This window comes from Acomys minous (assembly GCF_964271855.1).
Source record: "Acomys minous genome assembly, chromosome: 3".
NCBI classification, from domain to species: domain Eukaryota; kingdom Metazoa; phylum Chordata; class Mammalia; order Rodentia; family Muridae; genus Acomys; species Acomys minous.
In genome coordinates, this window is record NC_140485.1 from 137,089,861 (window position 1) to 137,112,897 (window position 23,037).

General features: G+C 47.9%; 1 protein-coding gene and 1 long non-coding RNA gene across 7 annotated transcripts in view; one reads left to right on the forward strand and one right to left on the reverse strand.

Moving 5' to 3' along the window:
• SYNJ2 (synaptojanin 2) overlaps window positions 1-23,037 on the forward strand; it is a 102,678-nt gene that overhangs the window by 24,120 nt on the left and 55,521 nt on the right. For all 5 annotated transcript variants that reach the window (XM_084777531.1, XM_084777532.1, XM_084777534.1 and 2 more), the window contains exon 2: window positions 13,991-14,077. In XM_084777531.1, coding sequence (XP_084633657.1) covers window positions 13,991-14,077 — 87 coding nt within the window. The remainder of the gene's footprint in view (window positions 1-13,990; window positions 14,078-23,037) is intronic.
• LOC311594079 lies at window positions 4,321-5,172 on the reverse strand. 2 transcript variants are annotated; one of them, XR_014777951.1, is made up of 3 exons: window positions 5,024-5,172; window positions 4,764-4,896; window positions 4,321-4,570 (listed from the first exon to the last, which is right to left on the reverse strand). It is a non-coding gene; the product is annotated as an uncharacterized lncRNA (long non-coding RNA). The 2 variants fall into 2 exon arrangements; XR_014777952.1 differs by having other exon boundaries at window positions 4,321-4,573.

Sequence of the window (23,037 nt, forward strand, 5' to 3'; positions counted from 1 at the left end):
GTTGAGAATTGCTCCTTCAAGGTCTGTAAAGAATTGTGTTGGCATTTTGATGGGAATTGCATTGAATCTGTACATCACTTTGGGTAAGATGGTAATTTTTACTATATTAATCCTACCAGTCCATGAGCAAGGAAGATCTTTCCATCTTCTGATATCTTCTTCAACTTCTTCCTTCAGAGACTTGAAGTTTTTGACATACAGTTCTTTCACTTGCTCTCTTAGAGTTACACCAAGATACTTTATATTATTTTTTTGCTATTGTGAAGGGTGTTGTTTCCCTAATTTCTTTCTCAGCCCATTTATCAGTTGTATAAAGGAAGGCTACTGATTTTTTTTTTTTACACTAACTGTGTATCCAGCAACTTTGCTGAAGGTGTTTATCAGCTGAGGAGTTCTCTGGAAGAATTTTTGAGGTCACTTATATATATACTATCATATAGTGATACAAATAGTGATACTTTGACTACTTCCTTTTCAATTTGTATCCCCTTAATCTCCTTTAGTTGTCTTTTTCCTCTAGCTAGAACTTCAAGTACTATATTGAAGAGATATGGAGAGAGTGGACAGCCTTGCCTTGTCCCAATTTTAATGAAAGTGCTTTGAGTTTCTCTCCATTTAATTTGATGTTGGCTATCAGTTTGCTGTATATAGTATTTATTATGTTTATGTATGTACCTTGTATCCCTGATCTCTCCAAGATTTTAAATATGAAGGGGCATTGGATTTTGTCAAAGGCTTTTCCAGCATCTAATGAGATGCTCATGTGGGTTTTTTTATCTTTCAGTTTATTTATATGATGGATTACATTGATGGATTTCTGTATATTGAACCATCCCTTTATTCCTGGGATAAAGCCTACTTGATCATGGTGGATGATGTTTTTGATGTGTTCTTGGATTTGGGTTGTGAGTAATTTATTGAGTATTTTTGCACCAATGATCATGATGGAAACTGGTCTGAAATTCTCTTTCTTTGTTGTGGCTTAGGTATCAGAGTGACTGTGGCCTCATAGAATGAGTTTGTTCATTTTCTTCTGTTTCTATTTTGCCCTTTACTCTGAGGTAGTGTCTATTTTTGTTGCTGAGGTATTTTTTTTGTTTTTTGGTTTGTTTTTTTTTTTTGGATGCAGCAGAATGATGGATCCTGTTTTCATAGCCATTCTGTTACCCTGTGTCTTTTTACTGGGGAATTGAGTCCATTGATATTGAGAAATATTACTGACCAGTGATTGTTAATTCCTGTTATTTTGATATTGGTGGTGGCAGAGAGAGAGAGTGGAGTTATTTATTTCCTGTATTTTCTTGAGTGTAGTTAACCTCCTTGGGTTGGAGTTTTCTTTCCAGTATCTTCTGTAGGGCTAGATTTGTTGATAGTTATTGTTTAAATTTGGTTTTGTTATGGAATGTCTTGTTTCCTCCATCTATGGTGAATATAAGTTTTGTTGGATATAGTAGTCTTGGCTGACATCTGTGGTTTCTTAGGATATGCAAGATATCTTCTCAGGCCTTCCTGGATTTTAAAGTCTCTGTTGAGAAGGCAGGTGTAATTCTGCCTTTATAAGTTACTTGGCCTTTTTCCGCTGGTGCTTTTAATATTCTTTCTTTGTTCTGTACATTTAATGTTTTGATTATTATGTGGCAGGAGAATTTTCTTTTCTGGTTCAATCTGGTTCAATAAGCTTCTTGTATGTTTATAGGCATCTCTTTTTTCAAGTATGGGAAGTTTTCAGCTATGATTTTGTTGAAAATATTTTATGGGCCTTGAACTAGTATTCTTCTTCTATTGTTATTCTTGGGCTTGGTCTTTTCATAGTGTCCCAGATTTCTTGGATATTTTGTGTCTAGAACTTTTATATTTAAGATTTTCTTTGACCGATACATCAGTTTCTTCTATCATGTCTTCTACACCTGAGATTCTCTCTTCAATCTTTTTTATTCCATTGGTGATGCTTGCATCTGTACTTCCTGTTCTCTTCCCTAGGTTTCCATCTCCAGGATTCCCTCAGTTTATATTTTCTTCATTGCTTCTATTTCCATTTTCACATCTTGAACAGTTTATTCATTTCCTTCATCTGTTTGATTGTATTTTCCTGTATTTCTTTAAATGATTTCTTCATTTCCTTTTTAAAGGCCTCTATCATTTCTGTAAGGTTGGATTGACAGTCATCTTCTTGTGCTTCAGCTGTGTTAGGATTTGCAGGGCTTCAGTAGTAGGGTAGCTGGGCTCTGCTGGTGCCATGTTGCCCTGGCTCTTGATTGTGCTCTTATGTTGGCCTTTAGCCTTCTGGCTGTCCTCGGCATTGGCTAAATGTTCCTGATGCAGGACTCCTCAGTGATCCAGGCAAAGCCTTGGGCCTGACAGTGGAGCTCAGGGAACAGCCCACTGCTCACCTCTGGTAGCTGTGCCCCAGGTGGACCTGAGCATTCCTGGGATCCTGCAGGCCTCCTCATGAAGGGAGGGAGAGCAGTGGTCCTGACAGTGGAGCTCAGGGGACAGAGTGCAGCTCACCTCTTCTGGCTGTGCCCCAGAGGTGCCTGTGGTCCAGGCATGTAGAAATTGGCATGGAGTGTTCTAAGTTTGATGTTCCTGGGGGTCCCTCCACCACAGGCCTCCTTGGAAAGGTGGGAGACGGGGTTTGGGAGAGAGTCCAGCTCACCTCTGCTGGCTACACCCCAGATGAACCACACAGGCAAGCAGGAAATTGATGGGGAGGAATCTATGCTAAATGTTCCTGGGCCCCCCTCCCCCCCCACACACACAGACCTCCTCATGAAGGTGGCAACTGAAATTCCAGAATTCTCACTATACTGTTTCCCTTGAAAACGTTTATTTTTGCAGACACTGGCTGGCATACTCACCTGTTGACCACTGGCTGTAATTGTCGATCTGTCCCTACCAACGGCAGGGCTGTTCTCTGCCACATGTGGCTCCATTTAGTAGCTGCATTCATCCATTACCTATTTGGTGCCAGTAGACATATATATATATATACATAGACACACACACACACACACACACACATACACACACACACACACAAATAATTTCTTTTTTCATCAGTCCTCTAGGGAAAATGGAGTTGTTTGAGGGCAAGAAGAGTATGGGATGATTCTGGGCAAAGTGCTAAGAGGTCAGGCTTCTCTGTGTGGAGGCATTGTGCAGCTGGGGCACTGCACCCTGGAGGTGGGGTGCATGCTGTAGGTGGGAATTATGCAATAAGGGCAGCTGGGGTGCATGGAGGGACTGTGGAGACAGGCATCAAGGAAGGAAGTTCATGGAGAACCATACTCAGGGGAAAGGGCTCCCAGCTGTAAAGGGATTGTCTTCCCAAGTAAGAAGGTTACCGAGTGTAGAGACTGAGCAGTAGCCCCTAAAAGATACATTGAAGTCCTAGGCTCCAGTACCTCAGACTGAAACCCGTGTTAGTCACCTTTGTGGCATTGTGACAAAGTGCCCAAGAGAGTCAGCTTAATGGGGGATGATTTATTCTGACCACATACCCTTAGAGACTGCAGCTCATGGTGGCTTAACTCCATTGCTTTTAGAGCACGCCTGTGGTGGAGCCCAGCGGCTCAGCTCACGTGTAACTGGCTGGGCAGAAATGACCATTTCTACAGAGACACTTGTGTCTCTCACCCTATAAGACAGCTGAAATGGTGGACCCTAGAGAAATGGGAATTTCATGCTGGGAGGAGAAAAGAGATTATGTGGGGGGAGGGTAGTGGGGCTTGCCTCTGTTAGGATTAAAAGTGAGATGCCATGCAACCGATATGATGTGGAGAGATTTATTGTGGAAGAATGGGGAGAGAAAGAAAAGGCAGAAGGGTGCCCCAGGGGGACACAGAGAGAGAGGCAGACAGAGAAAGTGTAAGAGAGAGTGTGAGTGAGTTAGAGAAAAGTGCTGAAGGAAGAGAGCGACGGGTGGCAGGCAGCCTGTGATGATGTCAGAGGTTGCTAAGCAACCTAGAGGCAGATCAGATTGGCTAGCAGACTAGCAGACCCGCTTGTAAGCTAACAGTCTCCCTGAAGAAGATTTCACAGAGTTCTAATAACTTGTCAGGCCACATTATAGCAGGAGACAAAAGCCCAGACGATGTGGTGGTAGTGGGCAGGGCCACATGTGACTGGGACTGCTTAGATATGCACATCACGAGCCCTCTATTTAAACTTTAATTTCACTTCAGGACACCTAAAATAAGATTAAGATGGATTTTATGTGTTGGTGGGGGGGGCGGGTGTCATCAGATCTCTTTGTCCCTCTTCCCACTGTAACTATTAAATAAACCTCCTTTATCCTTTCCATTATTAATTTGGCTCATTTTAATTACTTTATCAAGGATGGGTGACCAAGCCTGACTCGTGGCTCAGGCTGTGACCTCCAAGTCTGACAACACAAGGAGACTCTTCCTCCTTCAGGTCCCACTCACCTCCTCCTGATAGCACCGACAGCTTAGAGAGCAAAAGAGCAGCGCATGAGCTTCCAGGGGTGGGGATGGAGCCACGGCAGGACCTCACAGGCGTAGGCAGATGAAGCCACAATGGAGTCGGTTGAGCCCCTCATCCAGGGTAACTGCTGAAGTCATGTGACATATTAGGACAGGGCCATGTAACTAGAAGACAGTCGTGTGAGACAGAGGGTGACTGAAGCTACAAGTCAAGACACATTGAAGGCCCCTAGCAGCAGCCATGGTTGCTAGGAAAGGTGGGACCCCCCACCCCCTGCAAGACACTGAACTCACCTTAACTTAGTTTTGTTCTCTCACCTGTGAAGAGAGGGTAGGGTCTGTTGTTTTCCAGCCTCCTGCTTTGTTTATGGTTTGTTTGTGATGGTACATACGGTGGCCACATCCATAGACGTCAGCCGTGTTTTGAGCGATGCAGCAGTCAGCGAGAAAGCTATTTTGAATAGGGAGTCAATGATTTACAGGAATTGAATGGGACAAGGCAGCCCTGTGGAGTTTTGTTTGCTAGTTTAAGAAATATTAGTAGAAGGGCTGTTTCAAGTCTCGTTTGCTGGACTCACCTCTTCCTGCCCAGTGTCCGATGCCGACTCCACAGGGGTCACAGGTCAGTTTGGTTTCCACAGCTTCTCCTGGGGTCAGCTTTCCATCCCCCTGAACTGTGGACTGGACCATATCACTTTGTTTAGCAGTTTCCTGTCACTTGTTCAGTCTGCTTGGGTTTATTTACGTAGCTGAGTGAATGCACAAAGGTTTCTTTGTCTTAGAGCGAACAAAGTGAGACCAGATGACACTTGGGGTCTGTAGAGCTGCTGGAGTTGAAATCCGTGCTTTTGGTGTCAGAATTATTCGATTGCATTTCTCAGAGGAGCGCTAATCCCTTCTGCTCCCTTTTCCTGGCCCTGGCTTCACCTAGCACCCGGGGAAGACAGTGGGTTCAGCCAGGGCAACATCCTGCAGAACAGGCCCCACTCCTCCCGAGGAGGCCGGGTTTCACAGCTTCAGATCAGGGCCCAGGCTCATGCCAGTAACCACTCTTAGCCAGTGAGCTTTCTGGATGAAGGGACCTGTCAACCTGTCATCATTGCCCCATCCGCCACCCCACCGAAACCTCCCCCAGCCCCTCACCTGAGTGTGCTGCAGAGACAGGAAGAAGATTCTGGGGCCTAGTGTGTCCCTGCGTGGGCCCTGAGGAAGAGTAACTGGTGCGCCTAGAGAGGGAGCTGGTGAGACAGTAGGCCCCGCGAGACTGGAAACTCCCCGGGGCTGTCATGCTGGAAGAAGGGAGAAGTTGAAGCCTGGTGCCAACCAGAGGAACTTGTCGCTCGGAGATTTCACTCACTTCTGACAAGATGTCAGACCATCCTGACAGGAGAGGCTTGGGATTCCTCAGATGAACTTACGGGGTCATTAGGCCTCTTTGTTCATCTTTGCAGGGTGGCCACACCGAATAAATTGCTTTTAGTATTACTTATTGCTTGAACCGGCCAGCTGAAGACAGATAGCTGAGATTATTAGGGCAGCCAGGGCCCAGATTTGGACCCTAACAATTGGGATGGCAGCAGTCCACGCGCTAGCCTTGAGTCTGTGCATAGGAGGTATCTGTCTTATACCGCCCTGGGGATGGTTATAGGAATCGACTCTGTGGGGCTGCTCAGGTCAAATCAGAGGGGCCTCGATGCGGGGTGTTCAGCTGTGTGCGTAGACAAGGAGAAGGGCGTGTTTCTCTCTAGCATTACCTTCACTCTTGCCAAGAGCGTATGATGCCACCTCTCCTGACTGCCAGGGCTGTGTCATGTGGCGAAAAGGGTGTGTCTGGGGTTTCCCAGTCCCCGTCTAAGGGCTGCAAGAAGCCCCCAAATGCTGACAGAGTCTGCTTAGATCCAGGACTGTCTAGTCTAAGGGGGATTGGGGGGTGAAGAAGGGAAGCATTTGATTTCACTACTTGGAACTAAGGCTACTTTGCTCACTCTATAAAAATAAATGCCCAGTCAAGTTTTAGGGAAGTTAATTCATTGAGCTTGCTGATTCTTAATCTCTGTGAGATCAGTTACCTCTTTGAGAGTCTGTTGAAAGCTGTGGCTCCTAGTTATAAATATTTACATACAATTTACATACAATTTCAGCTATTGTGTAGCTTCCCACAGCTATCCCTTGAAGTCTCTGTGGCTGCCAGGGACATCCCCTGCCATCCCAGGCTGGAAACCCTGTTGGTAATAAATTCACACTCTGAGGCTAAATGGCTGTTTTTCCACCATGTTCCTTCTACACTTTGCCAAGCTCTAGAACGAAGCTCAATGACTCCTAATTGTTTGCACACTGGACATCTATCGACCCTCCCAGTTCTCTAAAATGTGGGGTAACTCGGAGATTTGTAGAGCATTTTTGTGGTCATTTGTGCACAGGACAAGAGTGAATGGCAGAAATTTGATTACCCATTGCACGTTCCCCCCAAAAACGTTAAACATGACTTGTTGTCCTGGTCCTGAGGGCAAGCTGCCTTTTGAAGACTTACTTAATGCCACAGTTTCTGCATTTTGTTGGTGGTTTCACATTTTTATTTTCACACTTGTTTATCTTTAAATTTTCATTTATTAGGGTCTGGAGAGATGGCTCAGTGGTTAAGAGCATTGTCTGCTCTTCTAAAGGACCTGGGTTCAATTCCCAGCACCCGCATGGCAGCTCACAACTGTCTGTAACTCCAGTTCCAAGGCATCTGACACCTACATACTAGTGCACATAAAGTAAAAGTAAATAAAAATTATTAAAATATTTTTCACTTATTATTTTTATGTGTATGGCTGTTTTGCCTGTGCATATGTGTGCCTCATGCATGGAAGCCAGAAAAGGCAAAGGGTCCTCTAGAAAGAGAGTTAGAGGCAGTTGTGAGCTCCCACCACGTGGGTGCTGGGAATGGAACTCACTGTTGTAATATTGACAAATAGGCCTCATGCAACATATTTGTTATAAGGAGATTTATTGTAGAAGGGAGGAGAGGAGAGAAAGAAGGGGAACAGGGGCACCCCAGGGGGACAGAGGAAAAGAAGCTAAGGAAGTGACAGCGGGTGGTGGCAGGCAAATTATATCCCTCACACCTGGCTCAGGTGATGACATAGGACCTGGGTGGTGACATAGGATGTTGTCAGGACCCTAAAGGCCCCCGAGGGCAGGCCAGCTGAACTGCCTGCTCACCCACACAGCATTCCTCCCTTTTTGTTTAATTAAAATGTGAGGAACTAGAAAGGGATGGCGAGGAATGAAGATGTTGTGTTGGAAAATGGCTGCTTCCTGCTGACTTGGGGTCGAAGACATCTTTGGGGACCCTAAGAGAATGGAGGTGGGTGAGCTGGCCAAGCCCTGGGAGAGAGCCAGCTGGTTTGCTTTGCTCATGTCCGGGATCTGTGAGAACACCTAGGGACTACAGGCCCAGCTGGCGCTGTCTGTGTTTGGGGGAGGGGTGGGGTCAGACCGGAGCACCTGTGGGTGGCTGCTTCCGTGCTGTCCAGGATGTGCAAAGCAGGCCAGAAGACTATGTTAAGTAGGTTAGGGAGGAAAAAAAATCTAGTTGCACGCTTGAAACTTTTAGGCCAATGGTCTTTGTAGTTGGAGGAGGGGAGTCCCAAAACTTAGGCTGTTGATTGGCAGTGGTACTTGTCTGGACTGTGACCTGTGGATTTGAGTGGATCTCCTGAAGCTTACAAGAATTTTTTTTTTTTGGTAACTTTAAAAGGAGATAAACTTTAGACATGTTAGCAATCTGCAGTGAAATACACATAGGAAAAGGTAGTAGCCACATATGTTACAGCATAGCACAGGCTTAGGGATAAAACCTTGGCTTAAAAGCATGAATGCTCTTTGAGGCAGCTTAGGAAAGGCAGAAGCCTCTCGGATCTTTCTGACATCTGTGGAACAGTAACGTGGGGAGGACGGAAACCTCCTGCAGAGCAGACGGGCAAAAGCTCACTTGATCTTATTTTTCATCATGACTACACATCGTGCAAGAGGGGCATCTTCCGTCTGTCGAGAAGACTCGGTCCCTATCAGCCAAGCACAGTGAGAAATGTTTTTTAAAGTCTATAGTTAAAAGATAAACCAAAGGCAATTTAAAATCTTGAGCTTGGAACTGTGACAGTGGATCATATAGTAGATTTTTTTTTTAACCAGAGTTAGATTAATAAATTAGAATTCCAGTGACTGATGAGTCTGGTAACAAGGTAGGCTGTATCTAGACCTGACAGTAGCAGCTTTAGGAAGGAGGCCTTAGGCCTGAATTTTAAACATGAGGAGGATTGAGAAGGCGTCTGAAGCCTCTTTATCTTTAAAATGAGCTCTGTGAGCAAGGCAAACCTGCTTGCCTTTTAATAAGAGATCCGGTAGTTAGCAGTCTAAACTAGCTAATGGACTGACTAATGACCTAACATGGTGGATTACTTTGGGGTAAGGAGCTATCAAGCTACTACGGCTAGCCTAGCCGTCAGTGTGATCAGAGACCAGGGAAGGGTACATTGTAACAGGAAAGAATCCATGGCTCAATCAAAATGACAAGATGACTAGTCAGTCCACAGTCCGTTGCCTAGACAGCTGTCTCAGGCTCCTGCGGTTTTTATGGCAGTGCGGGCAGAGACAGTCTGACCATCAGGCGCAGAGGATGAAAGGCTTTTTCTGTGGAAGAAAACCATGAGAAAACTGACCTCACCTCGTTTTTTAGCAACATGAGACAATAACTTTCCAGGTGTCCAGTTTGTCCACAGGTCAGGCTGGGCTCTAGCAGCAGGAGAGGCCTTGGGGGCTATGTGTTCAGTGTGGCTGAGTAAGGCGTGTTTAAATAGAAGCACACATACAGTGAGGGTACGAACCGGGTGGTTAATGGCAGCTCTGCCAGGGGAGCTGTCACAGGACCCTCACCTTGATTTCCTCAGGGGCCACAGCCACAACAGTTGGCTGTAGCCATCCTGGTGTCTTGAAGGGAACAAATAATGGGAGCTGGGTATAAGGAAAAACAGAAGGACCCTAAAAAAAAGAGAGAGAGAGAAGCCCTGACTCGGTAGCCTCAATGTGTGTGATAAGATCTAAGCACCCAAAGGCATAGTGTTTACATTTTGGCAAATGCCTCTAACAAGGATGTTGAAACAACAGACTGCACTTACTTGGGCCAGAATATTTGTAGCCTTGAGTTTTGTTTTAGGGTACCCGGGGAAAACCAAAACAGAACACCGAGAGGCCTGAATAAGTCAAAGTAGCCGGAGCCTTTATTTACTGCCGTCAGGGCTGTCCCAGGCAGTAGGAAGCAGCTGCAGCCCCCAATTTGTTTGAGTTTTTGAAGGCAAAACCCACAACTGTGACGTATATAGAAAGGCAGCCGTGAACATCTGCAGCAGGCAAGCGTTTATAGAAGAGGAGAGATAGGAGTTAATTGGACAGGCAGTTCTCATAACCTTGAGGTCAGGGACACATTGCATAGGAATTTACAGCTGGTCCAGAGGCCAGTTTGCTTTAGGAATTTATGGCTACAAGACCAGAGACTTAGAATACTTTCATTAGGTGGCATAGCTGGAGTTCAGCCCGCTGCAGTTTTGCCATATTAGCACTCTCCTTTCATCCGTAACCTAAATAATACACCTTATAAACCTATGTTACAATTTAATTCACAAAAGGTAGTTCTTTTTAAAGAAGTTTTATTATGTTACTTTGTGAACGTGTATACGTAAACATGTCCCGGCATGCGCGCATGTGTGTGTGTGTATCCAAGTGCCATGACACACATGTAGAGGTCTGAGAACAACTTCCTGGAATTGTTTTCTCCTTCTTCTACCACATGGGTCTTGGAGGTCAAACTCAGGTTGGTGGGCTTGGTGGCCAAGGCCTCTGACTCCTGAGCCATGTCACTTGCCCACAAAAGCTAATTCTTTAAAATGAGAAATAAGTAACCCGGCTTGCATTTTGATACTTGATTTTTAAACTTTACTTACTTTTTGCACTTTGCTAAATCATCAAACCTTGTTGTAGACTACAAGGCTACAAATTCGTGAAGACACCTAAATGCCATGCTCCCTCTTGAGAATCCCTGGCCTGTGTCTTGGTTGACTGTGCTTGGTCTTTTCCGTAAGAAATTCTCTTTCTAAACGCTTTGTTAAAGCATGCACTTACTCTTAGCTCACCTAATAAACTCCCCAACTTTGCTTCACTCTGAATTCCTTCTTCTCAGGCGTCGTCAAGGGTCTGCTGCCCCCCCCCCCAGCAGTTGTCCCGAAGGGGAGAACTCAGGCTCTTGGGCAGTTCTGGACTGAGTCTCCCTTCGGCCTGATACAGCTAAGGATACCGGCTCCTCGCACCCTTGATGGTCAGCCTCCATTGTGAAATGGCCTTCCTGCTCCATGCTGCCTGCAGAGATGCAGCGCCTGTCTCTGACCTCACTGCCAGCTCCAGACATATATCCCACCAACCACCACTCCTGCAATCCCTGTGTCCTATTTTGTAGGGATTCTAAGTTCTGCTGAGGGGAGCCTGGTGGCTTCTCACTGCCTCCGGGGCCAACAGGAAAAGGAAGGGAAGTACAGTGAGCAGGTGGCTGTGGGGCTGGAAGCCGGTTCTGTGTCTCTAACATGTGAGGATGTGTGGTCTCATGGATGTATGTGTTCATGAGAGGAACAGGTGAGAGGGCTGGAAGTCCAGTCTGTTCTGGACGTTTTGAACTGGGGTGTCAGGGTGTGTCTGCTAAGACGAGGCTCTGTGCCTTTAGCATTTTGCCGATGCTCTGCACACTCGCCTGTTTTGGGTGGACATCTTTAGAGGGCAGGAAGCTATGATGGTCAGATTGTTCCCAGCTTGTCTGTACTCAGGGCTGGTGTGAGAATACCATTTGTGTCCCTCCTCCCTCTCCCCCCCCCCACTCCCGCTCTCTCTCTCTCTCTCTAATGTTTCATTCTGGGATCTCAGTTCTTCCTGGAGATTTCTGAATGCTGGGAACCCTTCCTGGTGCATGGGAGGACAAAGCAGTAGTCATTCCTTCCTCACCTCTGCGATGATGCAGACGCAGCTCCAGCCAGCCCTCACCCCTACCTCTCAGGGGAGACCTGAGGCTCTTGGACAACAGAAGGCCACCTTTATTTTCATCCTTTGTAACTGAAAGCCAGAGTTGCCCTCAGTTAGGGAGAGAAGCAAGTAGACCAGCTTGTTACCTACACGCCTCATCTTGTCACTGAGAGGAACTTCTACCTAACAGGACGTCTTGAAAAATTGTTTACTTCTCTTCACTTATTTGAAATTAAGTGACTACTAGACCCTGTGGGGTTTTGTTTACTTGTCAATATTATTGCTGTTATTTTGGCTTTTTTGAGTCAGGGTCTCACTCTATAGCCTGGCTGATCTTACACTCCTGGAAATCTTCTCGCCTCAGCTTGCGAGGGCAAGGCTTATGGGTGTGGGCAGCCACTCCACATTCAGATTTTGTTATTTAAAATAATGCACAAGGGGCACTGGGATGGCTCAACAGGTAAAGGCACCTGCCACCAACCTTGACTACTTGAGTTCAGTCCCCAGGACTTACGTGGTAGAAGGAGAGGACCACTCGTACAAATTATCCTGTGATTTCCACATATGTCCTGTGACACGCACACCCTACACACAAATGTAAAATACGTTAAAAAAAATACTGTCAATAAACATATATATTTCTACATTATAACATTGTGTGTGTGTGTGTGTGTGTGTGTGTGTGTGTGTGTTGCTGGGGCTCAAACCCAGGGCCTTGTACGTACTAGGCAAGCACCACAGACCTTAAATTATTTTGCTTACCATGGGCTGGAGAGATGGCTCAGCAGTTAGGACCATATGTTGCTCTTATAGAAGACCCTGTTTCAGTTCCCAGCACCCACATGATGATGTATGACCATCATAACTTCAGTTCCAGGGGATCCAGATGCTCTCTGCTGACCTCCACTGGCCCCAGATATACATGTGATGCAGACACATAGACATACATGCATACCAGCAAAATTGGTGCCCTCTGTCGTCTTATTTTGATGTTGATTTTTATACAGTTCTATTGAAATGTACTCACAACTGATCCCAGAAGGTATATAGTTCCATGTTATTTTGAAAGCATTTTAGTATTTACAAGTTTACGTTAACCACCACCACGACCTAATTTTAGAATATTTTTGCCCCCTTTAAGAGAGACTTCATTAGCCGAGCGTGGTGGCACACACCTTTAATCCCAGCACTCTGGAGGCAGAGGCAGGAGGATCACTGTGAGTTTGAGGCCAGCATTTTACAAAGCGAGTCCAGGACAGTCAAAGCTAACACAGAGAAGAAACCCTGTCTAGAAAAACCAAAACAGAGAAAGAAGAGAGACCTTATAAGCAAATCTCCGTGCTCCTTCATCCACACTCAGACCCTGACGGCCATGAGTCTACTGTCTGCACCTCCAAACTCACCGGCTCTGGATGCCTTATACACATGTGCTGTTTGTGGGGTCTTTAGTGTAGTGTTGTCACAATGACTAGGGCTCCTGTATTGTTCTAATGCGGTTGAGGCATCACTATGAGAAAGGGTCCATAGGCCTGCTTCCACTCCGGGAATCTCCAGGGGTGCTTATGGCATCCCTGTGTACTTTCCTTCACCCCTGCTCCTCAGCTAGCCTGAGCCTTGCGTAGGTTGCTAGTCACCCAGCAGGTAAAGTCTGCAGTTTGCCTTGGGACTCACTTGGCCCAGCCCTGAGCCACCCTGACCCCTGTGCTCTGATGAGCCCCTAGCAGGAGCAGGTGTTTTGGGGATCTCCCAAATGAAGCTCCTGTGTGGCTGGCACTTAGGAATGAAGGTCGCAGTTTTTCTCTCCTGGCCACCAAGCCCCAGACCACTCCTTCCTCTCTGATACCCCCAGGATGCTTAGTGATGCTGCTTCTGGCAATGGGTCAAGCCATGGTCCAAGCCTGCCGACCAGACAGACCTTGCACGTAGATTATGAGACCTCACCCTAGCTGGGCATGGTCGCGCACACCTGTAATCCCAGCACTCAGAGAGGTAGAGGCAGGGGGATTGATGTGAGTTTGAGGCTAGCTTGAGCTACAAAGCGAGACCAGGATAGCCAAGGCTACACAGAGAATCCCTGGGGGTGGGGGTGTGGGGTGGGGGTGTGGGGTGGGGGGGGGACCCACCCTGCTCTGAGTATGTGCAGTGAAATGAAGAATAGTAGTCCAGACCCAAGGTGCCCCAGCACCGCTAGCCACCCTAGGGCTTCTCGCACATTCTCCAGCTACCCCCACACCCCACTCCCTAGGAAGCTTCCAGCATTTCCAGAGAGCAAGCCTTCCACAGGAAGGTCTAAATCCTTGCATCTCTGTGATTCTCGGATCCTAAAACCTGTACACATGGTGTCTGTGGGCCGTGCTATTGTCTGCATTTCCTTTTTCGCGTGGGTGAGAGCCAGATTGGCAAGCACAGTGTGAATGAACGAGCGTGAACGGAGCCACTTGCTTGCTGATGTCTCTCTGATGTTTTTCTCTCCCCACCACCCCCACCCCCACCCCTAGATTCGGAAGAGAAGGAAGTCATTAAAGGACAGTATGGCAAGCTGACGGATGCCTATGGCTGCCTCGGGGAACTGAGGTTAAAATCCGGTGAGTAAGCATGGCTCAGTTTTCTGGCTTCTGTTGTGGGCAGTCCCTGGTGTCAGCCCGGGGAGGTGGGCCAGTCAGATATTCTGTTTGCTAGCCACTTTCATTTCTGAAGATGTTGCTTCTTCGTATTTCTCAGCCTGTTTCTTCTGGGGGGGGGGGCGGGGCGGGAGAAGGAGGTGGCGGTACCCCGATACTCCCCTGTCTGGAGCAGAGGAATCCGCTCTGGGTGCTGGGGCGGTTGCCCGTGTTGTTGCCTTCCAGACCTAAGTTCTTCCAAGGTGTTGGGGGCTTCTGTGCGCCTCTGGCGGTGTGTGCGTCTCTCGAGCATCTGCCACCTCCTTAGGTGTGTCTGGTCGGCAGGCTTGCACCATGGCTCGAACCATTGCCTGAAGCAGCATCACTGGGGATGCTGGGTGTACCAGAGAGGAAGGGGCTGGTCTGGGGGTTGGTGGCCAGGAGAGGACTGCGACATTCTATGTGGGCTTGAGAGAGAAAGGAAACGGCATCCGAATGGGTCTGACGGAAGAGTGAGAACACACAGGAAGAAGTGGGCAGCTCTGCTTGCCCTGAGCTGGTGGCAGCCACCTCTGCAGTCGCTCCGCTGAGGCCCCTGTGTCTTTCCTTCCTCCCGCTGAGGGGAGCCGGGTTTATTTAGGTCAGTCCACCTATCACTAATGACCGGGTTGTGAAGTCCAGTGGCCTTTCCAGACAAGGTCAGGGCACAGGTCACATTCCTGTTGGGAATGGCTGGGAAATTTCCAGTTTCAGGCCTTGGGGGCTTTTCCTGAGGTGGGGTGGTAAAAACTTCTCCTCTGTACGCAGCCTGTTTGGACAGGGTTTCAGGGCTGGCCAAACGGCATTGATCTGCTTGCCAGTACTCTTCTGGGCCGTTTCTGCGGCGGCATGTACCCCCCACCCCCCACCCCACCCCACCCCCGCGACGAGATAGGATGATTACACCCCTCATTTCCAAATTGGAAATGTTTCGGAAAAGCGTTTGCTACTCACACAGCAAAATGAAGTTTCTAGATGCTGGCGTTGTGCCAAAAGGCTAGACACTGGTTAACATGTTCAGCACCAGCCGAAGTGGTAGCCATCTCTCCCTGTTTGCAGAAAAGGAGGCAGGAAACAGGCTCAGGGATTCTCCAACGTTGCCTTGGGGTGAAGAGTTCAGCTGGGACTCAGAGCAAGCCAGCTGCCTCCATCCACTTGCTCCTTCGTGAGGATGTGAGCAGAGAAGGGTTTGTGGGCTGAGCTTTCCCTCTGTGCAATCTTTTAAGGTGACTGACCTCCGTCTTGCCCTGTAAGGATCATCAGTGGGATAGTGGTGTTGCTCAGAGTGTCGTTTCCTTTGTACTGTGCTAATGTGATGGCTTTAGTGTTACCCTGCTCCCCAAGAAAGCAGTCTTGATTATCATCTGTTTGCATACGTAAGGAAGGCCTGGAAACTGCCCCCCCTTTGCAGCCCCCCCACCTCCTTCTGGTGTGACGCCCTGGCACTTGGCATAGCTCACAGTCTGATCTTAAAGGTATAATTGGCGATCTTTTTTTTTTTTAAACACAAACAGATGATGCATTGATACCTGATAGGGACTCGGACTCAGGTAACTGACACAAGTTTGGGTTGTTTTCAAGTAGGACCTGGATTTCACACATGTGCCCTGCGGCGTCACAAGCTACCTCATGTATCTTTCTGTTAGGGGCCTGGTGTCCAACAACAGGAAGAGTGACACATGATGTCTTCACTGTCTCACAGGACAGGGATTTTCCTGAGCTGTGAGGTGAGGTCAGATACAGCGCATTGTTTCTGAGTAGGATCCATAAAGAATCCTTATCCGGGTGAGCAGGTTTATCTGAGGGGTCCACATCAGGGAGTAGAGCTGCATCCAGACCCCCCAGCTGGCCAGGTCTGTCGGCCCTCTTTCCTGAGCTAGCACCCCATTACCCTTCTAAGGAGTGAGTGGATACAGCCTCCTGTTTGGCCAAGCCAGCCTAGCCAACCAAGCAGGGTGCCTGATCAGCGGGAGGCTTGAGCCTGGGGAAGCCACACCATGGCTTCTGATGTCCCCGGAGATTCCCAAAGCTGCCTGCAAAAGTCCCATGCAGAGCTGCTTTCAAGGCTCTCTGGGCTTGGAAAGGAAGTTTGACTTTGAGGATGTTGGAGGTTCCCTTGGCCTTGTGTCAGCACGTTCTGGAAAGTGTGTTGGTTTCTGAAAGATAGGATGCCTGCCCAACCCACCTCTCTCTGGTATGTTCAGGAAAGGCTGGCATTAACCCAGTGTCCCTTACCTCCGTGTGTCCCTGGCCTGTAACTCTGAGCCATCTTCCTCTGTGCTCTTCATCCTGTGTGTTTCAGGCGGTGCCCTGTGGGGTGTGGCTTCTGTTGGTTTCCCCTTGAGCTTTCAATTCAGAGAGAGTAAAAGTTCAGTCCTTTAAAAGAACAGGCGTTTGTGTTAGAAATCGTGAAACATAATAGGCTGCGTAAAAGCCCATCCCCAGCTCCTGCCAGCAGGAAGGGGTGGGAGAGCTCATGACTATCTATGAGCTGGCTGGCTTATACACAAGACAAAGCCTAGAAAGGGAATACAGCAGAAAGAGAGCCTACCCCAGTGGACACGGGGGTTCAGTTTCTCCTTGACCTGAGCTCTCAAGACCTTCCTGTTTCCTAGCTTCAAGGGGCAGCTCAAGCCCCAGTCTGTATTGAGTTGTTTCTGGTGGAGCTTTGTAGTGCGCAGCCTGTGAGCCTGCACATGCTAGCCCGTGAAATTCTCTACCAGACTCTTCCGGATTCTAGCCTTGTCTTTTCAACTGACTGACCTATGTTCAGTTTCTCTCTCCAGGGCTGTTTTTCCATCTGTAACAACAGAGAAACTGCCTCTTCCTCTCTCCGACAGCTAATTTCTTTTATATATATTTGTATGAGTGTGCACATGAGTGCACAGGCATGTGTGGCCATGTGCGTGCATGTGGTATTTGTGTTGAGACCAAAGAACAATACGCAGGAGCTGGCGCTCTTCTTCTGCCATGTGAGCACCTGACCTAAGATCATATGCTGGTTCTTTTGTCAACTTGACACAACCTAGACAGATACGGGAAGAGGGGAGCTCAGCTGAGGAATTGACTCTGTCAGACTGGCCTGCAGGGATGTCTGTGGGAGCATTTTCTTGATCGCTGACTGATATGAGGGCTCAGTCCACTGCGGGCAGTGCTGGCCTTTGGGCAGGTGACCCTGGGCTGTAAAAGAAAGGTGGCTAAACACAGCAGGGGAAGCAAGCCAGTATACAGCATGCCTCCAAGGCCCCTGCATCAGTTCCTGCCTCCAAGTGCCTGCCTTGGCTTCCTTTGATGATGGCCTATAGAGTGTGAAGTGTAATAAACCCATCTCTGGCCACAAAGAGAAAACCAGGTCAGGTCGTCAGGCATGAAGGCGAGTTCTTCTGATGGATGGACCAGCTTGCCAGCCATTCCACACACTTTTAAAAAAAAAAGTGTATGCAGATGAGCATGCCATTCATAAATGAGGAGATCAGAAACAACTCGCAGGAACTGGTGCTCTCCTTCCAGCACGTGAATCCTGGGAATTGAACTCGGGTCACCAGGCTTGGCAGCAAGGGCCTTTCCCCACTAAGCCAGTTCACCAACTGCCCCCCCATATAGCTTTTATGAGTTCTTCAGGAGAGGATGAACATAATAGCCTTAATCTGTGGGTGCTCTTCAAAGTCTAATGTGCCTGGTCATGTGATAGGATATGATATGGGGACAGCAGCCATCCTGAGACTGACAGGAAGGGACTTACTCAGACACACACACACACAGAGAGAGAGAGAGAGAGAGAGAGAGAGAGAGAGAGAGAGAGAGAGAGAGAAGAGAAGAGAGAGAAAGCATCCTTTTGTTTTGTTTGTTTTTGAGACAGGGTTTCTCCATGTAGCCCTGGCTGGCCTTGAACTCACAGAGATCCACCTGCTTCTGCCTCCCAAATGCTGCAATTAAAGGCGTGCATCAGCACAACCCGGCTCACACAGCATCCTAAGAAGCTCTGCTGTCCCCTTCTTCTGTCTCTGCCATACCTGGAGTGTGAAAGAGGCTTTGAGAAGACCAAAGCCCAGGCTGGTGACTTCAGGGGCTGACTGATTTCTCGAATAGTCGCTGTGCTTGCAGGGGTCACTTCTTCAGATTTCTGTGAAGAAGGATGTCTGAGTCGCTAAGTGTGTTTGTTGGCAAATACTTGGCATCCAGCTATGGGAGTGGGGACTCTAACAGATAGTGTCTGCTGCTACTTCCTTTGGTATAAATAGGCTGCCCAAGGATGGCTTTGGGTTTTTCTGTGGTGTTGACTAGCACAGTGCACGTGCACTCTCACCAGCGGAGCACCCAGCCACAGTGCAGTACTGAGCGTACTGTTTCTGTGCTATGCAAACAGCACCTAGAGACAACACACAGAGGGGAGTGACATTTAGACCTGAGCCTGTTAGTGGGGAAAGACTGGGACTCTACAAAATCCCTTGTGTATTTCACTGTGAGACCAAGAGAAGGCAAAGCGACTTGTCTGAGGCCCCAACAAGAGCCAGGAGGAGCATAGAATCCACAGCCCCAGCTAAGCTTGACCTTTAACCTTGCTGTGGGATCCCCACTGGTTTCGGACCCCTGAATTCAGCCTCCATTGACCACTCCTGAAATGTCACTGAACCCAGATGGCTTCTCTGTGCTTCTTGGTATTAGAAAATAGATCTTACTTCTCAAAAGCAAAGCCCGGTTGTGTAGTCAAGATGAGCCTGGGGAGAGGCCACAGACATCTGAGGCGGGTGAATGAACCCCTCTGCCCTTGCTTTGACCCACGATGTCATTGCCAACCTAGACCAAACTGACAGATGGACAAGAGCCAGTGACCTCCGCTAGTTTACTGCTGGCCTCGACTCTCTGCCTTTTTTTTTGTTTGTTTTTTTTTTAATCTACAGCATGTGGAACACAAATAAAGGGCTGTTGAACGAGGCTGGGTAGGATAGAGTCAGGCCAATATGACTGGTCTGGCCATCTGTTGAGCGGGGCCAGATGAGACCTTGCAGCAGAGGCCGTGGCCCAGCATGGGATCCACAGCCCCATGTGCCCCTACGGCCACAGAGGTGCACAGACATGTGGGCTTCTATGAAGTCCACTCCCAGATCTCAGCTCTTTCTAGTAGCTGTTCTGTTTAGAAATGTGGCCCCCGTGTGTCACCTGCACTCAGCATTCTTCATTTCATAAGTCACTTTTTCTCATCCAGAATATTACCATGGCATCGTGTTCTATGAACTAACTCCCAAGGCTTACTTGAAAGCATTGCTGTGGGTGTTATGGAAGCCAGCCATGCCAAGGGCTCAGTACAATTCAATTGTAAGTTGAGGGCTGCTCATGTGTTTGCTTTTCACAAAACTGAAGAAGAATCTAATTGGATATCATCTGTCAGCGTTAATAGTAATTAAAATTCTTCTCCAGTATGAACTTGGGGATCTTGAAAAATTGAACGACATTTCTATAATTAAAATTTGTATTTCCAACGATTTATCAACATGGACTTTTTTTTTTACACCTCCAAAGATAAAATAACAGAGACTGGAGATACGGCTCAGTGGCTAAGAGTGTACTGCTCTTCCAGAGGACCAAGGTTCAGCTCCCAGAACTCACAGAGGATGGCTCATAACTGCCTGTGATTGTGACTACAGGGGACTTGACACCTCTGGTTTCTGTGGATATGGATACACACACACACACACACACACACACTAAACCTTTAAAAAAAGAAAATAATAAAAGTGGTAGAGTATACTGTTTTTCCACCAATCAATAATATTTATCATCTTGTTATAATAAAATATCTTCACAACACATCTTTACATTTCATGTTAAATGATTCCCAAGATGTTTTGTTTCCTTTGAACTGTTTATATTGTTTTGCTAGTTTGGTACTACAGATGGCTGCGAGGATCTATCAAAAACTGGTTAAGAGACTGGTTAACCACTGCACAGTAGAAGAAGGTGACCAGTGGAGAACTCGGAGCACAGAATGTGCTGTGATGGGGTGAGAGCCTGAGGGACGGAGCGAGGGAGCATGGTTAGAAGGCCCCTGGGCATGAAGAGCATGCTCAGCAGGTCATAAGCATCCACTCAGCACTGGTAATGGAGGGTCTGGCAGCTTCCTTTGTACCTGCCAGTGCCTAGAACATGCAGTAAAATATAATGCTACCAGTCAGCTGCAAGCGCCCTTCTGCTCTACCCAGGTAGAAGTTGTGGGCAGGCAAGGAGGACATTGTGGACAGGCAAGGAGAAGCTCTTTAGTGCTTCAAATCCTTGGTGACTTTCGTATCCTTCAGTGTTGGACAGCATTGAGTGATAGTAGCAGGTAGGTGGGAGTAACTGCAGGTGGCGTCCTCTAGTGCTGTGCCTTTCGTGCAGGCCGTTGGCATCAGGACCCTTCCTTCTACAAGCCTTAAAACTTGTAGGCCAGCCGGGCATGGTGGCGCATGCCTTTAATCCCAGCACTTGAGAGGCAGGCAGGCAGATGTCTGTGAGTTCGAGACCAACCTGGTCTACAAAGTGAGTCTAGGACAGCCAAGGCTACACAGAGAAACTCTGTGTTGAAAAACCAACCAACCAACCAAGCAAACAACAAAACAAAAAAAACTTGGAGGCCTGCAGGAAGTCAGTAACCCAGGCTCCTTAGCCCTTCCCAGCAGCTGACAATGAGGCCTCTGGGCAGCCCCTGTCATGGCTCCCAGCCTCTGAATGTTTGCGACCCTTGACCTCAGAGGCTTGGCAGCTCCCTGGAACTCTTCCAGAGACAGCAGTCTATTCTCAGGCCCTTTAGAACCTGTCCTCCTTTTCTTGAGGCCCTCATTCTCTTAGGCACTGTGTGCCGTCTGCCCTTTTCCTGCCATGGCTACTTTTTCTGTCAGGCAGCCAGCTGCCTTGCCACTTTTGCAGCTTGGCCTGCTGCCTGCTTGCTTGTTGCTGCTGCTGCAGCTTGCTGCTGTTTTCTTCCCTTAAGAGAAGCAGTTTATTGGGCTGGGGTGGCAACACCAAGGGTGGGCAGCACAGGCTGCTGTCTCCCAGCCCACTCACTAACTAAGCCAGAGCAACCTGCTTATTTAGCCAAGAAAGGGGTATTTGGACCAATCAGGCCACAACTCACATGTAAATTAAAGTTTGTGTTTGCACTAATCACTGTACACTTTGCATATAAATAAAAGTATGTGTTTGTACTAATCACTGTATTGTCCCTTTTGCCCCAATCACAGCAGTCCCTTAGCTAGGCCACTGGGACAGGGCTCTTTGGCTTTGGTGGAAGTGGTTGCAATGTCACTTATCATGCTTGTGATAGCAACATAAGATTGACATGCGCTCTTTGAACAGCCCTGGCTGAGGCTGCGCCTTCAGGAGCCAGAGCCACAGCTGTGATCATTGTATGGTTTTCTCAAGACATTTGTCGAGTCTTCAAAACAGCTGGAGTTAGCACAAGGGTAACCCCACCAGCTGTCGGACTCTTTTTGCTCGAGGCAACAAGAATCCAACAGCTGCCAATTAGAGTCGGATTGCCCACTGCCCTTACCTATCTATAGGAAAAATGAGTGCCAGGATTCTCACAATAAAGCCTTAAATAACTTATTAACATTAATTATGATTTTGAAAGATTTTTAACAGTGTTTAGAGCACCAGGCCTGAGAGAACTAATCTCAGCCCCCATCTCAATGTTACTTTTATGCTTCAGGTGAAAGCATGGGTGTGCATTTTTAAATAAGCAAAGAGTACTCTGTTGGTTGGCTTGAGCAGCTATAGCAAATTCCAAAAACGAGAGCTGTGGCTCACAGACATCTCACGTGTCTATCTCCTAGTCCAAGATCAAGGTACCAAAAGGCCAGGGGCAGGCAGACCTCAGATTTAAAGGAAATCCCAGGATGGGTTGTTTTGTTTTGTTTGTTTGGCTTTGATTTCTCAAGGCATGGTTTCTCTGTTTAGCCCTGGCTATGCTGGACTCGCTTTGTAGACCAGGCTGGCCTCGAACTCACAGAAACCTGCCTGCCTCTGCCCTCCAAGTGCTGGGATTAAAGCCACATGCTACACTGCCTATCTAGGAAATCCCATGTATACAGTAGGGTTTCGACCCAGAATAGTGTGCCTGGATTGTGATCCAGCTCCCTTGAGGACACTTGTGTGTGAAATAAAAATGGCAGCCCTCAACAGTAGTGTCGTTAGGCCCATTGGCACTGCTGCCTATCCGGAGCGTGAGTACCAGCTATGAAGCCAGACTCCGCCTGAATAACTTGCCCAAGTGGTATATAGCCACCAGACGGTGCATTTAGATGATGCCAGTTCCCTCCTGAGTCACCCCTGGCTTCCCAGCCTCCATTTGCCTCTTTTCCCGCCTCTATAAAGGTGGGCTGACAACTGTGGTTGTTGAGACAACTTAGTTACTGTTGGTATAGTACCTGTGCATGAAGCACCATGCTATCAGCCATATTAAGGTATTTGGCTCTGCTGTATACTCCCGTTGGTAGCTCTAATTTACTCATGTCTTCTGGAGCCCTGCCCCAGCTGGATGTCACCTTCCTGTGGTGGCACCATCTCTTCCCCTTCATTGAGCCCCCAGCCCAGATCGTGGGGGCCTGTCTCGGCTGGGCCGGGAGGCTTCGCGGGATTTTCCCTAGCGCTAAGCTCATCCTTCCAGGCAGCCAGGTGCTAAGGCTGTGGATTCTTTTAACCTCGGGGATGCCAGCCCCACTGAAATTCACCTGTCCTACTGGGAAAACCTCAGGCCTAAGTGCTTCAGTGGCCCAGCAGAACACTGCTTCTTCCGCTGTTTCAAAGTGGCTTCCTGGGGATGCACATGCTGAGCCAATATCCCAGCTCTGTGTGCACCCTCCCTCCCCACAGTGCATCAGCCAGCATGTGTGAGCCATGACCTACTTACTCAGTGTGTTTAATAAAAA